Genomic DNA, 16,158 nt, shown 5'->3' on the forward strand with positions numbered 1-16,158 from the left:
AAATGAAAAAAATATCACACGTTACACTGCCTAATTAAGTCTGCATTTAGTTTCATTTTTGTTTTGATAATGAACCGTCAGCTATAACACCATTTATTGTTTTTTTTTTAAGTCAATTTGACTAAGGGAAATACCGACAAAACAACATGGGCTTATATCAAAATTGATTAGCTTTAGTGTATTTTAGCACAGCATAGCGTAACCACAGTATTTTTTACAATACGGTGATGTATCGAGCCACATGGATTTACTCACGCCTAAGTAATAACTTGAACGTGTTTCATGCCTACAAGTAGTAGTAAGTAATATTTTACACATGTTTTTTTAGTGAGTTATAAACTATTATTGGTAACTATATATTTTCTTTAAATTGGATGAACTGTAATAGTAATAAAATATATTTTTTAATTTAAAGATTTTCAGTTCAGTTCAGTTCTTTATTTATGGCGTTTAGTTAAATGTCACTCATGTCTTACATGAAAAGGACTCCCAGATAAAATAAATATATTTGAACAAGATGGCTTTTTATAAATGGCAATTCATAAAACTCTGTCACTTGTAACGTCAAAATCATTTAATGTCAATTAATTGTCAAGCACTAATAAATGTCAATTAAATTTTCAATCTTGAGTATTTTATAGGGTTCAGTGTTTTACATCAATAATTTAAAAGAAACGCGATACCTACGTTACTTGAAATGATAACAAGATTATACGCGATGAGTGTTTAAATGTTACTATTAATGGCCAGATTACCGAATGGCTGGATTTAGCTGGTAAGTATTTGTTTTGGAATGATTATTAAACTTTTAATTAATTCAATTTTATTGTTTGCATTCTCATTTCCTTCGGTAGTCTTTAATTAAATAAATGATGTTAACGTTTGCCTTAGCGGTAGTACAATTTCTATTCTATGTTAAAATGTATATTAAACAATTAGTTTGTTTACGATCTTACATTTATAAAGGTATATGAATGTTTATCTTTTAATAGGTATCTTTCTGAAGGCTTCCAAGTAATAATTGAGAAGTCAAAAGAAGCAAAATGTTCTCTAAAGGATGTACAGCTGCGTTTCTTGTGCCCTGATGATTTAGAAGAAGTAATAATAAATATATTTTTTTCTTTTTACAGATTGTAACTGCTCTTTTCTTATATAAATTAGTCCATGAAACAAGTATATTTTGTTTGTTTACATTATTCATACAATATAATTGGTAATTTATTTCAGGTCCGATCTCTTTGTAGAGATTGGTTTCCTATAGAGTATCCACAATCATGGTATGAAGATATAACATCTTCAGAAAGATTCTTTGCGCTTGCAGCTGTTTATAAAAGCCAAATTATAGGTCTAATAGTTGCTGAAATTAAGCCATATCTTAAACTCAATGCTGAAGACAGAGGTATACTGTCCAGATGGTTTGCCTCAAAAGATACATTAGTAGCATACATATTGTCATTAGGTAAATAAAATAATTGTCTGTAAGTTTTACTATTATATGAATCATATATAAGCAAACAGCAATATATTCTTTTTAACAAAGCTGACAGTAATATCTAATAGATATGACCATGATATTGATAGATAATGTTGAAAGATGATGATCAGATCTTTGATGGGCTAGTCATAGGTCAATAATAGTTGTTTAAAAAGTTACATTAAATATTACAAAACATGTTTTATTTAATTTTCATTGCAATGCAATGCAATCATAATAGAGATTTCATTTTTGCTTCCATATGAGTCATATGTTATATATTAAATAAAGGCAATATAAATAATAATTTAACCAGTATTTTCTCTACTTATAATGTCAGGAATTTCCTTTCATAAAATTATGAGAGGAAATCCCTGAAATTATAGAGGACTTGATTCTTGTAAGAGGAAATCCTAATAAGAATTAAGGGTTCAATTATACATGTTTTGTTCATTTTGATTTGATTTGATTTTGATACATTTTTGATTCATTAAGAATTTGTATAAGCTGCTTAGAAAGTAATAACTAAAGTATTAAATCATTTTCATTATTAGGTTATTTTTTTCATGATTTTCATGGTCTTTAAACATTAAATATTGATACACAATATAATAAAGGGTTTACTGACTGGTGCAGTGGGACAGTGCGAAGAACTATTTTCATTTCCTCACTCTGGTAAGAAGACATAATTTAAGTTCCTCAACTATATAACTCTATAACTCAAAACGCACTATCTAGAAAATTGTTTGGGGAACGGAGTGTATTAACACTAGGTTTCTACAACCTACCCTGTTTTTTGTGTAAAATAAAAAAATAGTATATGCAGAGTAAATTAATATATTAAGTATTAAATTTCAGGTGTAGCACGCTCATACCGACGATCTGGAGTAGCATCATTATTATTAGATGTGCTGATTAATCATTTAGCTGGTCCAGTCTCGCAGCCTCCACATGAACACAGAGTTAAAGCTATATTTCTACATGTTTTAACAACAAACAATGAAGCCATTTTGTTTTATGAAAAAAGAAGGTGAGCTGAATTAAAACTATTTACTAATAATGCATATTATTAAAATATATGTATATATTTTTTACATATTCTAAAAGAAATTTTGCAAATTTTGACTCAGTTTGTACTTATGGTTATATATGTATTTTTAGAGAAATTTACATACAGGTTTATTATTTCACAATGTCCTGCATATAGCAGGCAGAATAGAGTTTTTGAAATGGGATTCCCAAGTTCGTTCTGCATACCCTGCTAAATGCAGCATACAGCTTGAAGTTTATAAAATATTATAGTAACATAATAGCCATATAAATGTAGCTTGAAAGTATTAATGAATCACTAGAGGAAAGGCCACTTTACTTTATTTGTATTCTTGTTTGATAATTGTTTTCCTATAGGTATTGTTTAGTCATAACGTAAACTCCAATAATTTATAATAATTTAAGTAAATTAACAAATAAATAATTAGTTCATAAATATTGAAATATTAATCAAAATAGGCCAATTGATGCGAGTATAACAATGACAAGTATTGAGTTCGATTCTCTCTCTCGAGGAATATACAGGTGTCCGTAAATAATGCATTTGTTTAACTGTTTTCAACACCTGCTGCATACTAAACTGCTAATCGCTACAAAACATTACTAATTCTTATCAGCCAATAAATCGAAGATGCTATAAATTCGTGTATCATCAACATTTTTCTCGAAAAATTACATTAAATTAATTACTATATATTCAATTTCAGATTCAAACTCCACTCATTTCTTCCGTACTACTATTCAATAAAAGGTCGTTGTAAAGACGGTTTCACGTACGTGTACTACGTGAACGGGGGCCACGCGCCGTGGGGCCTCTACGACTACGTGAAGTACGTGGCGCGTGCAGCGTGGCGCGGCGGTGGGCTCTACCCGTGGCTCTGGGGCAAGCTGCGGACCGCCCTCACTATAGCGTGGCATAGGTAGTGTATAATATAGTTGAAATATATGTTAGGGCATTCGTTTTGTATTCATACATTCCTATGTTAAGTCCAAAGTTTGTGGCTATTTCTGAATTTGTACGCTTGGTTTTCATGAATTGTGGGCGAATCATGATTGAAAAGTTTTGATTATTAAGTGAAATCATTTAACGATTGTTTCGGTATACCATTTGGAACTACTAGTATTATTATAAAAATGATCGAAATTGAAATATGAAAAAAATATTTTTTACAAACAGAACATATCATTGATATTTTCATGATTTTGCATAAAAAAACAACAATAATAATTCTAATTATAATTAATTTTAAGATTTCGTATTTTTAAATTAATACTCACTCAACTCATACCACTTTTATATCCATATGTAATATATTATTATAAGTTTTTATACTTCCTATGAATCCTAATTAAACTAACTTCTATTATGTTTAAAAAGACAAGAATTCACCACTATTTTATACAATATGTATATATAATTATATAAGACATATGGAATTGATAACGGAGATTATATCTTAAGTCCACTATATCTATATGAACAGAAAGGTTGAGACATAACAATATAATAAGCATTTTATGCGGTCCGTTATATGTAAATCCACTATTATTTATAGTATATTACATTTTTTTATTATTATTTAAAACCTGATAACTCTACAGACATTTGGTCCAATGTCTTTTTCTGCATATTTTTTTATCTTCACGCTGTATCCTGCAGTTAGCAGGGTAGGCAGAGGGGACCTAGAAATCTAGTTCCCCACTTTCCGCCGAATTTATGAGGCATTGCTTGTTGAGTAGCTGAACTCAACGCCGCGCTTTGCCTGGTTACTAGGATGAGGAAATGAAAATGTTAAATATATCTTCCTATAGTGGAAATAGAACCCACAACCCGGGCACATCATTTTTATTATCGTTTAATTTTGTAACATTTTAAAATTTCAAGTATTTACTCTAAACTTAAGGCTGAATGACAAATTTTATTAAATTACTATTATGTTTAGTATATTATTATTTACAGTATACTTGATATATTTATAAAATGGCTTTGAAAACTGATATTATCAACCCCATAATGAATAGTAAATGCAACCTTACTGCTACCAATTCTGTCGTAGTAAAACGACAATTTTTGTGTCTCCCATAATAAATATTTATAATTTAAGAAATGTTCGAGTAACGATTATTAATATATACACAGAGTATAATTAATGTATTTTATTATTAATGTAATATTTACATTTGACGATATTGTTGTTTAATATTTGGTGAGTGATAGGTTTAACGAAATTTAACTTAATGACTTTACAACCATTTTTATAATCAATCATTATAACGAAGAAGTGTGTGACATAATTTCTCAACTTTAAAATTTTACACATTGGTTTTAATGCTAATATTCGTGATTTAATTATATTTTTTTGAATATTTTAAAATTAAAAACGTAACGATGTTTATGTTAATGGAAGCATAGCGATATTCATATCGATTTTGCTCTATCTCTATATTTTTGCTCTAGAGAATCTATCTTAGCTATAAATTTGATAGAGAGAGAATCTATCTCATCAATTAACCAACTTTAGTTAGGATTAAAAGGGCTAAACCTAACTATATTGAAAAAAACAGACGACAAGCCTTGGCCTTTCTGAACTTTCGCGTATTGTGCACTTGGGACGAAAATAATCGAAAGTCAGTAAAAATCTATTAGCAGACTAACTTCAGGGTGGCTACAACTCGTTAACTGTACTGTAATATTACATATGATAGCACTAAATATTTTGTTGATTCACTTAAACACACTTTCAACTCTAAAAATAATGTATTCTTTTATAAAAATATATTATTTATTTATTATACTGCTTTTATACGTTTTGCTAGTATCTTAATGTGCTTAAATTATTATTGCAATCTATTAATTTATAGATATAGTTTTAAATCGCTTTGTGGTTATAAATTGTACGCTTGTCGTTCCTTCACTCACATTGTCCATTGAATAAATTCGAATTTACTATGACAGTATACATATATTATACTAAATAAGAAAATTAAAATTAAGGAAAATTTTGACGTAATCTCATTTATAATAATATCAATAGATATAACATAATTAGCATTTTCAAAATTATTATACCTTGAAAATTGGAATGAATGGTTTATAGTGATTTATTCCACATGAATATACAAGTTTAAAGAAACTATTAGGGTAAAAAAGGTCTGGCGAAAAAAACCCAGTAAATAGATCATGCTACATTATTATTAAAACCTCATCCTCATATGACTTTAATAAAGTGAAGATAAATATATGCCAATTGCTTACTCTTTAAAATTGGCGAAAAATATTTGATGTTTGATGTTTACTATATAAAACAATAACATTATAGTACCGTTATATAAGTAGCTTGCATACATTAAGTAGGCCAAGTTGCTTACAAAAATGATAGTATCTTTTTGACGCTTATCTAACTTTAACTTATCAGTTTGCTATCTGCTTGAATCATTTCTAAATAATCTTTTGGGTGACTCATTTTAATCAGTATCTTTCATAATATTAATTGCTAATTACAGTTTTAAAGTAATTAATAATAAACATAATATAATTTTGTAACTTGTTGATTTTTAAACGGTTTTTTAATCACTGGAATACTCTCTTACTCATCGAGCAATTCAATTATAATTTGCAGAAGTTCCCTCTTTTTCCTTCCATTAACTTTTAAAACCTATATTTCAGATCTAAGGTGCAAAAATGGCCTTACCTTTGACAACTGCAATGGGGGGTAAGAAACGTATTTACATTTTGGTAAATATATTTTACACGCCGATATTTAATGTAAAATAAAAAATAATTATGAAATATTACTATAACAGAATGTAAATTAAGATATATTATGAAGTAAATATGGATCGGGCCAGTTTTGCGCTTGACGCCTTATTTAATGCTATTTTTTACTTTTTTTTTGTTTTAGATGCTTTTAAATTATTTTTCCATATTCTTTTTTTTATGTTATACAATTTTTTTATTGTTACTTTTTTTGAAGACGTATACATTTTTTAGAAAACATGTAAAAATTTAAACGTGACATTATTTCAACCTGCGCTTCGTGGAAACTGACCATTGTCAGTCAGTAAAAGGAACATAAAACATTGGACGGTTTCCAACGGACGCGCATTCAAATCCCAATCAATTTTTATACGTGTTCTAAAAAACTATTATTCTTTTCGAAGTGTGGAATAACACTATGAAAATGTAAAAATAATGTTATATAAGAAATCTAAGGTCAACATTTCCCTACAACAAATTTTCATTTCGCTAGAATGTCACACCCAGCTCTTTTTATTTATATCAAACACTTAACCTCAAAGTTCTACACTGTTTTAATCTTTTAATGGAAACCTTCAAAGATTTTTAAAAAATGTGATATTATTTCATCATCAATAGTACATTGTTGATTATAACAATAGCATTGTTCACCACTTATATTTTACTATCGGCTTATTTAAAAAATGTGTAGCAAAAAGTTTGAAGGCATCGAGTGCTAATAAGTGTACATAATAGTGCCATGATCTAAGCCAAGATTCGAAAGTAAGGTGCCTGTGTGTTCATATGAAAAATAATATATAAGGTAATATAGAACAAAAATGTATCCCTTAATCCGTTTTTGTAAATAATACGTATTAAAAATTGATTTAATTTTTTTTTGAACCAAAGAAATGACAGCTGAACCACTGCACACCAGATAGTTAATGACGTAGTGACGTACACTTTTATACGTAAAAAATACTTTGTAAAATAAATATACGAATTAATTTTATAAAATTTAATTTCTTTAGTTAGAAATAAAACATAAATGAACAAACATTTTTTTTCAAGCATTGACTTAATTTACAACTTTTACATTTATCTGGTGGCAGCATTGGCTCTCATTTTATCGATTTATTAAGATAATTTTTAAGTATTATTATTTTTAGTTTAATGACAATTAGTATTATTTTATGGACTATTAAATTATATAATTTAATTTTGTGATAGTTTTCGGTTCTATTGGAGATATATTGCGAGGCTTTTAAGGTTCACAAATAATTAACTTGCACGTTCATGTTATTGAACAGTGAAATATTATTACATGTTAAATTTATACACTTTATAATTTAAAAATGAAGATTGCTTTAAAAATAAATATCATTGTTGACTACTATACATCTGTTTATTATTTCAAGTTTACATATATGCCAAAAAGCAATGGAAAATATATTACTAGTATTCTCCCTATCCTAGTTTAATCATTTACGATACGTATTTTTTTTCAGTTTCATCCTATATCCCACATGTAGTAGAGTAAGTAAGGATACCTGTGAGTGTCAATACACTCCATTTTTTACTTTCCGCCTGAATTTGGGACATAGAATTGGCGAAACTAAGGCGGATCAAATTAAAGTAATTGCTTGCCCCCAGCCACACCATTGAACCCACAACTGTATGGTGTACAGCCAAACGCTGACCCACTGTGGCATGATGGTCTGATGACATTTATATCATCAGATAAATATATGACCGATAGATAACTAAGACAACAATAAAACAAACATGAACAATTTCAGAAAATCTTTTAATTTTAATAATTGCTTCTTTTTTCTTCAACTATGCTGTACAAACTATATTCGCTTAAATTAGAATTAGCAATTAATAATTGCACGTAAAAAAACTTAACAAATAGGTACTTTCAACTTTTCGATTGGAATGAACGATTAATTACATTAAGTAATATTTATTATATTTTTACAATATTTATAATATCTCTACAAATGAAAATTATCTATCAACAAGCAGTCACAATCGCCCAATGATATGTTAAAATTATTATTATGTACTTTTATTGCATTCTAAGTATGAAAGTATATTTTGTTAACTATCAACTATGCGTGAAGCGCGGCGCGGACGCGTCTACGGACTAGCGCCTATGAAACGATGCTCCGGTCGGACGAACTACCTTTGTGATTTTGGCCTTTGAAGTCTTTGAGACGAATAGGTGATGACTCGCTTCCCGAGTCGCCCTGGAACATCATTCGGAACTGATTAGAAACAAGTTCACATTTACTGCTAATAGTGTATTTAATTCACCTTGTATCCCGCACACAGCAGGGTAGGCCGAGGGAACCTAGTGTTAAGACACTCCGTTCCCCACTTTCTGCCGAATTCTGGAGGCATTGCATGTTGAGTGGCAGAACTCAACGCCGCGCTTTGCCTCGACACCAGAGCGAAGAAATGGAAATATACATTCAGATAAATATTTCATCTCCTCGCGTGGGAATCGAACCCACAACCCATCGGTTTTACAGTCACACTTTGTGCCCCTTCGTTTTTTTTAAAGATATTTCATATAGTAAGAATATTCTAAAGCGGTAAAATAATATGCAGTTAAGTAGTTATAACTGATAAGAATAGGTATGCATATTACAATTTAGGAGTTATATTTAAGGAAATAACAAATGTGGCATATATGTACGTACATTAGCACCAAGTGATGTAGTTTCCTGAAGGAGCAGCTCGCTGTCGGTGCCTCGGGACTCCTTGTTCTTTAGAATGGATCGGGATCGCGAATCGCTCTCGAGAGGCCAGCCACCACCACCCCGCTTACTGCCGTTCTTACCTGTAAATATAAATAACGGTTTTTATCTAGTATGTACTTACATCGATCACATAGATATAACACTATATACGTATGTATGTTAATATGTAGACGTAAATAAAAATTGTTACAAATAAAGGAAATCTTACCAAACAATATATGATGATTAATTATTCTTGTCGCTATGCCTCTCGGTGGCCTCTTCTCCTCTTCTGACCACTCCTGTATAGAAATTATATATGTCATGTAAAAAGCCATTAAGTCTGTTAAGTTACTCACTATAGGACTAATATGATCAGCCACTTAAAAGGCCCTTAGAACAATGTTGGATTTCACGACATGCAGACAACGTGGAGTTATTAACAAATGAAAATTATAAAATGGGTGTTACATAAGTAAGGCAATCTCAATATTGACATTGTTGCAATGGTTCAGGGACGGATCCATATAGAACATGCAGATTCTTCTTCAAATTTATAATACTTACCTAGAATTTCGACAGTCAGCATACATTATTATTAATCCGAACGTTCTATTATGTTTCCCATTTATACAAATTAGAAATGATCCTCGGATCCGCCCTAGTGCGAGTCAGTACGAACCAGGCTACGCCGTGTGCGCTAGACGCGGACTGACCTGTTGGAAGCGCGCCTTCCTGTGTTTGGGCTTGGCGTCGTCGGCGGCGGCGGGAGAGTCGTCTATCTGTTGCGGGAGGCTCGAGCGGGAAGTATCAAGCTTGGTTAACTCGACATTAGCGCAAGCGGTCGCCGCGACGCCCGACAGACTGCCTCGAGAGCCGCGCGGTGAACCCTCACCCTGCGAACTTTTCGCACATAAAATGTTCCCATCCCCCGAAGCGCTCTTGCGCACACCGCTACCGCTAAAATCTGACGTACTGCCCCCTCCTCCTGCCCCCGCCTGACCAGGCCCCACCTGACCAGCCCCAGTCCCCGTTCCTGCCCCGCCACCGCCGCTACCGTCCAACGGATTCACATACAAGTTTGACGAGTCGTTCTCGCACGTGATGTCGCCCTCTGAAGGAAAAGGGTGCGTAAGGCATGATGCAAATGTATCTGCAACGTAAGACATACACGCATATGGAACCACGCACGCCCAGATCTAAGATCGCGGGGGTCGCATGAGCAGAACAAAAATTCAAGTGCGACAGGCTTTTGTGTACGGATTGTGGATGTGAACAAACATTTGCTGGATATTATTTTACGGGCACCAGGGTTTAACCACAATATTTTCATGGAATGCATTTTTACATATATTACATTGCAATAAATGATATTTGTGATAATAGATAATATTATAGGTACTCAAACTTAATCAAATGTGCCAGTTGTTACAGTGCCATTACAATGAAGGCGTATTAGGTTATATACAGATTCGTGCTATTCAGACTTTTTAAAATGACTACTTAATTTTTTTTATTATTATTAAATAAAAACAGCACGAGTTCATGAAATTAACATAATAAACACCATAAGTTAATGAAACAAAATAATTCTTCAAAAGAAATACTCTAATGAAAAAAGTAATTTATTAAATAATAGAGAAAAGGAAACATCAGTAACTGGCATTTTAAAAACGAGTCATTATAAAAAGCCTGTACGTCATTATATAGATATAATTTTGTATATATTTAATTTATACCGGGGCTGTCGAGACTGTTAGGGGTCGCTTCGGGCAGAGCACGCGGGGCCGGGTGTCGCTGTAGACACGCTAGCTCTACGCATACTGGCTGCCGTAGATCCGACGTCGACATTGGCATCAGTTGCTCGGCGTCTATGAATTCTTTGTAACCCTATGTGTAAAATTAAAGCAAAAAACTCTGTTACAAAATGCCAAAAAATAATGTTACAATAAATATTTTAGATACAATTATAAATTTTATAAAAAAATATTACCATTCTTAAAATTCACATTAAATTTTAAGTACTAAATAAATATAAAAGCTTGTAAAAAGATATTTTCACGACTTTTGTAAGGTTTACCGTAATAGGTTATGGTAATTTTCAAAGTAGATAATAAAATTATTGAAATAAAATATGTAAAGCACGTGTTCAGGTACTTACTGGTTAAGGCTAATGGAAAAATAAATGTTAATTAAAAAAAACCATTAGCACACCCATATCAAATGTCAAAAAAATATTAGTAACGCAACTCATACTATTAACTGTGTTAAGGTTTAATACCTTGAACGTGCAAAAACAACATTCAAACTCAGAAGGCAGCTGATCCAAGTCAAGCTGTTTTTCAGCCATCTTCTTTTCCTAGAAAAGAAAATTGTTTTTTCATTCATTTTTAATTTATTTATTTATGTACCACACAAGAAAGAAAGTACAGAAAACTTATGACAACAGAAAGAATGTGTACAATGGATAACTTATCGCTCATAGAGATCTCTACTAGAAACCCTTGAATGTAGATGTTAAAAGAAATGATTCGAGTGCGGTTTTAGTTGATGTAAGAAATCGATAGTTGATATCTGAGATGATTTTAGTAATTTATTTAATACAAAAATCACAGTACATCGATAATGTACCTACTAACACTGAAAAATACATACATACCGTTCTGATACTGAAGTCTAATAATAATCATAAGTCAGTAAAGTACATAGTAAATGTAATCTTTAATTGAAAGTTTATTTATTGTATAGTTATTATATATATTAAATTATTATTATATAATAGATAACTTATGGAAATACGTGTAAATTAAAAAGCGTAGCCACGATGGTGGATTTGGTGAAACAATATCTTACTGGTGTCGAATCAGGATTAATGAGCAAGCGTTTCTCCGGCGTGCCCTCGCTTGAGAAGAGTTGATCCTTTTTAGGACTGCTCTGAAACTACGTCCTGGCGTGTTAGTTACAAGCGCTTATTTACTTATTATGTACAATTTTAATGACAAATTTTAATATACAATAATACGAAGGGATGCGAATAAAATTTAAAAAAATGTTTGATTGCCTTTGAGAATATGAGTAAATACACGTGAGCGATAATAAATATATGAAAATAAGAAAAAAAATAAACTCTTTGCATTATTAATGAACTTAATACACTGCGTAGTCAAGTTTCGATACTGCAAATCATGTAATCAACAAGCGTTTAGCAGAAATTGTATAATGAAAAAAAATTATAAGTTATAAGCTACATATACGTTATACTACGGTGTTCTGTAGGTTTTGGATATTTGGCAATCGTACAAAAAGCAAACTATGGACGCATCGGAAATATTAACGTTTATATTACCTGAATATTGTCGCCGGTCTGCGGTATCCTATTGCCGAGCGCGTGTTCGTATTGTTTGTAGCAGCCAGTAGTGGCCGGCGCTTCGCCCTCCAGACTAGTCGCGTCCGCTTGCGACAGGTTGTGTCCTGGAGACACACACCATCTTAAGTAGCAACGCAATTCGAACTCCTTTCCCGCAAAGCGCTGTCATTACCGTCTACTAAGTAGGTTTACACTTTGATTACATTAATTTACGAGTATAATACGAGTATATGATTTAAACAACATTTAGAACAGTAAATGAAGCGGCGTGAACTACAAAACAGACATTCCACACGAACAGTGTAATAGGTCCATTGTTCTCCGGATGCACACAATGTAGTACAGTAGGTACAGTCCACAGAAGAAATGAGAGTTAGTTTTATGAAGCGTTAGGCTTACGCTGACAATGTAATCGACCTTATAAAAGTGTCTTCGTCGCACATCGCAAGCTACACGCGACGCGGACCCGACCCCGAGCTAAGAACGTAATAATAAGGGGTCGAGTATGACGATGAGTAGCTCATCTTGGGTCGTCTCTCGCCTCAATGAGGACGCATTTATCACCTGAAGACAAGGAATAAAATACTCTGATACACCTCTTTGGAACGAACGAGTGAATATAGCTGTAGCTGCGATGTAACGTGAACTGTTCTGATTTTGAGTATGCCTGCGAGTCCGGAGAGCTAGACGATGTGGCGTGCACTCAACCAGCATCCTTCGCATTCATTAACACTGATGCAAAATCGAGCACTCAAGACAATGCATGCGTGCAGACAGTGAGAGAGGGTACAATAACGAGCAAAGGAAACATGACATGGACAAGCTATAGCACAGGAGTAGGTATGACAGTTACTGACCTGTGTCAACAATGACGTCGATGAGGTCCATGCTCTTGGCGAACGCGTCGCGCAGGTTAATGTGGTGGAAGGAGACGATGGACCCCTCCCGCTTAGCGCGCTCGAGTGCCTCGCGGCGCTTGAGAGCCTTCTCGCGCCGCATCTGATTCTTGTAAAACTCGGCGAAATTGTTGACGATAATGGGGATGGGTAACGCAATTACCAACACGCCGCAAATACAGCAAACTGAGCCGATGACCTTGCCCAACGGGGTCGTGGGGTAAATGTCACCGTATCCGACTGTGGTCATGGTGATGCCGGCCCACCAGAACGTTTCCGGAATAGAAATAAATTTAGTCCCTGGTTCTTCCTTTTCGGCAAAATAAGCCAGTGAAGAGAATATGAGCACTCCCATTGCAAGGAACAACATGAGCAGTCCGAGCTCTTTATAAGAATTTCGGAGAGTGAAACCGAGCGACTGTAGCCCGGTCGAGTGTCTAGCTAGTTTTAAAATACGTAATATTCGCATTATACGAAAGATTTGCACAACACGACGCACATCTTGAAACTGATCTGTCGCATTTTTGTTTGTTTCGAGTAGGAAAAGGGACACGAAATAGGGCAATATAGCCAACAAATCAATAACGTTCAGTCCACCTTTGAAGAACTTCCACTTATCCGGCGAGGCACTGAATCGCAGCACGTACTCAAGCGTAAACCACGTGATGCACACGGCTTCCACCATGGCCAGCTGTGGATTGTCGATGAGTGTGCCGTTCTCGTATACTTGCATTTGCGGAATGGTGTTGAGAGTGAGCCCTATTGTGGACAGCACGATGAAGAGGATCGAGATTACTGCGATCACCTGCAAAGAGGCAACGTTTGAGCGACACACGCTCCCCACCACCGTACTGCCACACGTTAAAGATGTAAGTATCGGCATGAGAGAAGTAAAGTATTGAATGTATGTTATGTCAGTGTCTATACAGTAAAAATAATGTACAATTCATATTGTTACAGTCGATTACGTTAACAGTAAAATAAACATGTATTTACAGTTTTAGCATAAGTTGGTTATAATCAAGAATGTAGCATTACTTATCAATAATTTTGGTGTCAAAATAACATCTATTAGTGTAGTATATAGGTATGTTAGTAGTGTTGTGTGGTCGGTGTAGTAAATAGGTAAGAAAATAACATGTACAGAAATGGACGGACATGCGTTTAGTGAAAGCATAGACAAACATGTATTTATATAGTGACGTTCAACGCTCGTTCGTCCATTGGTCGTGGTCCGTTAGTTGGATCAGTACGACGAAGCGGAAGCGCTGGTGGGTTTGGAAGGACGGTCGGGAGCGAGGAGCGGTACGGGTGCGAGGCGCCGGTGGACGTCGCTCAGCCGTGGTGGGAGGACGCGCGGGCGCGGTGCGCGCACTGCGGACGGCGGTCCGCAGGGCGTGCCCTCCGTCCCGTGCGGCCCCGCACGCGGGCCGCGAGGCGACGCCGGCAGCGGCTGGTCACATCGCGTAAGCCCATCCCATTTTGCAACTTTTACGACAACAATTAAGCTTTGTTTTATTGAACGAACTCTCTATTTGAGAGCTATCCACGCGGCTGTGAACATTAAAAAGTATTTGTAACAGCGATATCAAATGGCACAAAGCCTCACTACATACATATTTGTGGTGATTTCATAACAATATATTTACAATATTGACAAAGAAACTTAAAAAAATGTCACTAAACACTATTTAAAATAATAGAGTAGCTTTTATAGAGAGCAAACGTAAATTTTAAATATGATATAATAATTATTACCTTATTTGTTTCTTCAAAAACAACTCCACTAAAATCTATCATTCTATATCAAGAAAATTTTAATTCTGAGCTACTTTTTTATATTTCGATATCAGCGATTAGTTAGACTAGATTTATTTATTTTAAATGTTTTAAATTATTTAAAAAATATTTTTTATGTGAAAAGTTATTGAAAGTGACGTACAACACGAGTGCACTAGTAATGTTTAAATTTCTTTGATATAAAATAATATAGGCTCCTGTACTATTTCCAAACTTAGTTATAAAAAAAAATATGTGATATAAAAAAGTCTACATCATAAAAATAATCTAATGTTGTAAACAAATCTACTTACAATGTTCCCTATTACATTTATATTATTTAATATTTATTAATCACCTAGTACCTTCTCGCTAAACAGTGTGTAGGTACTTTCTTCATGTAAGTTTTAATTGTGTATCTTTTATATAACTATTTTTAATATTTTATTTTTATTTTCACTTTATTTTATCGTTATAAAAAATCATTTTTAAGTTAACACTTAAATCTAATTAATGAAATTATTGAAGTTAACGTACATAATGACATAATATGATAAAAATTTTACATACTTACAGGTGAAGCTTTTACGTCTCTGTTGTCGAAAACAAAATTATTGAATATACAAAATGTCTTGTGCAGTTCTCGTTCATATAAGAAGGATAAACAACGACTAAAGCGAAAAAACACAAATACGACATCGGAACACAACACTACACGTATTAAATAAATGAAAACATGTGATAGATGTTATTCGTGCACCACAAGTACAACATTGAGAGCTCATTACAATTCCTTCATGCTTAGTTCTATACCTAATTATATAAAGAAGTAACAGAATTATATGTGTTCTTTTTTTAAATAAATAAACATTAAAGATAAAAAAACAATCACGTTATGTGATGTGCTGTGCGTTATTTACATAGGTTGTTTCCATTTGATTAATTAACATAATGTATTTTCTGCATATAATAAACATTCAGTATAAAGTAATTAATTATAATGGAATAGTGTATAGTGTACCTGCTTGTATGTAAAATAATAGAAGTGTAAAAATCTATTAAAACTTTAACAAGGTCTGTGCAAAAACTTAAGACGTCACAATGTTACC

General features: G+C 33.2%; 2 protein-coding genes and 1 long non-coding RNA gene across 9 annotated transcripts in view; 2 read left to right on the forward strand and 1 right to left on the reverse strand.

Moving 5' to 3' along the window:
* Window positions 1-585: 585 nt before the first annotated feature.
* On the forward strand, window positions 586-7,658 carry Naa60 (N-alpha-acetyltransferase 60). 2 transcript variants are annotated; one of them, XM_085187772.1, is made up of 6 exons: window positions 587-775; window positions 993-1,098; window positions 1,228-1,459; window positions 2,333-2,504; window positions 3,232-3,444; window positions 6,192-7,658. In XM_085187772.1, the coding sequence occupies exons 1-6, from the start codon at window positions 759-761 to the stop codon at window positions 6,220-6,222; spliced, it is 771 nt and encodes a 256-aa protein (XP_085043898.1). In that variant the 5' UTR covers window positions 587-758; the 3' UTR covers window positions 6,223-7,658. The 2 variants fall into 2 exon arrangements, with proteins under 2 accessions (XP_085043899.1, XP_085043898.1); XM_085187773.1 differs by lacking the exon at window positions 6,192-7,658 and having other exon boundaries at window positions 586-775; window positions 3,232-3,448.
* Window positions 7,659-8,048: 390 nt separating this feature from the next.
* Shab (potassium voltage-gated channel shaker cognate b) overlaps window positions 8,049-16,158 on the reverse strand; it is a 35,466-nt gene continuing 27,356 nt past the window's right edge. For 2 of the 6 annotated variants that reach the window (XM_085187764.1, XM_085187766.1), the window contains exons 5-13: window positions 13,232-14,075; window positions 12,354-12,478; window positions 11,861-11,947; window positions 11,289-11,366; window positions 10,747-10,897; window positions 9,724-10,160; window positions 9,237-9,309; window positions 8,969-9,108; window positions 8,049-8,512 (exon numbers count right to left, since the gene is read on the reverse strand). In XM_085187764.1, coding sequence (XP_085043890.1) covers window positions 8,417-8,512; window positions 8,969-9,108; window positions 9,237-9,309; window positions 9,724-10,160; window positions 10,747-10,897; window positions 11,289-11,366; window positions 11,861-11,947; window positions 12,354-12,478; window positions 13,232-14,075 — 2,031 coding nt within the window. In that variant the 3' untranslated portion in view covers window positions 8,049-8,416. The remainder of the gene's footprint in view (window positions 8,513-8,968; window positions 9,109-9,236; window positions 9,310-9,723; window positions 10,161-10,746; window positions 10,898-11,288; window positions 11,367-11,860; window positions 11,948-12,353; window positions 12,479-13,231; window positions 14,076-16,158) is intronic. The other 4 variants (XM_085187767.1, XM_085187769.1, XM_085187768.1 and 1 more) reach the window with 4 other exon arrangements.
* On the forward strand, window positions 14,070-16,121 carry LOC146537652 (uncharacterized). The gene is made up of 2 exons (XR_014878109.1): window positions 14,070-14,736; window positions 15,626-16,121. It is a non-coding gene; the product is annotated as an uncharacterized LOC146537652 (long non-coding RNA).

The sequence above is a fragment of the Heliconius melpomene genome, chromosome 7, assembly GCF_056956725.1.
Source record: "Heliconius melpomene rosina isolate 202511_hmr_F chromosome 7, ASM5695672v1, whole genome shotgun sequence".
Taxonomy (NCBI): Eukaryota; Metazoa; Arthropoda; class Insecta; order Lepidoptera; family Nymphalidae; genus Heliconius; species Heliconius melpomene.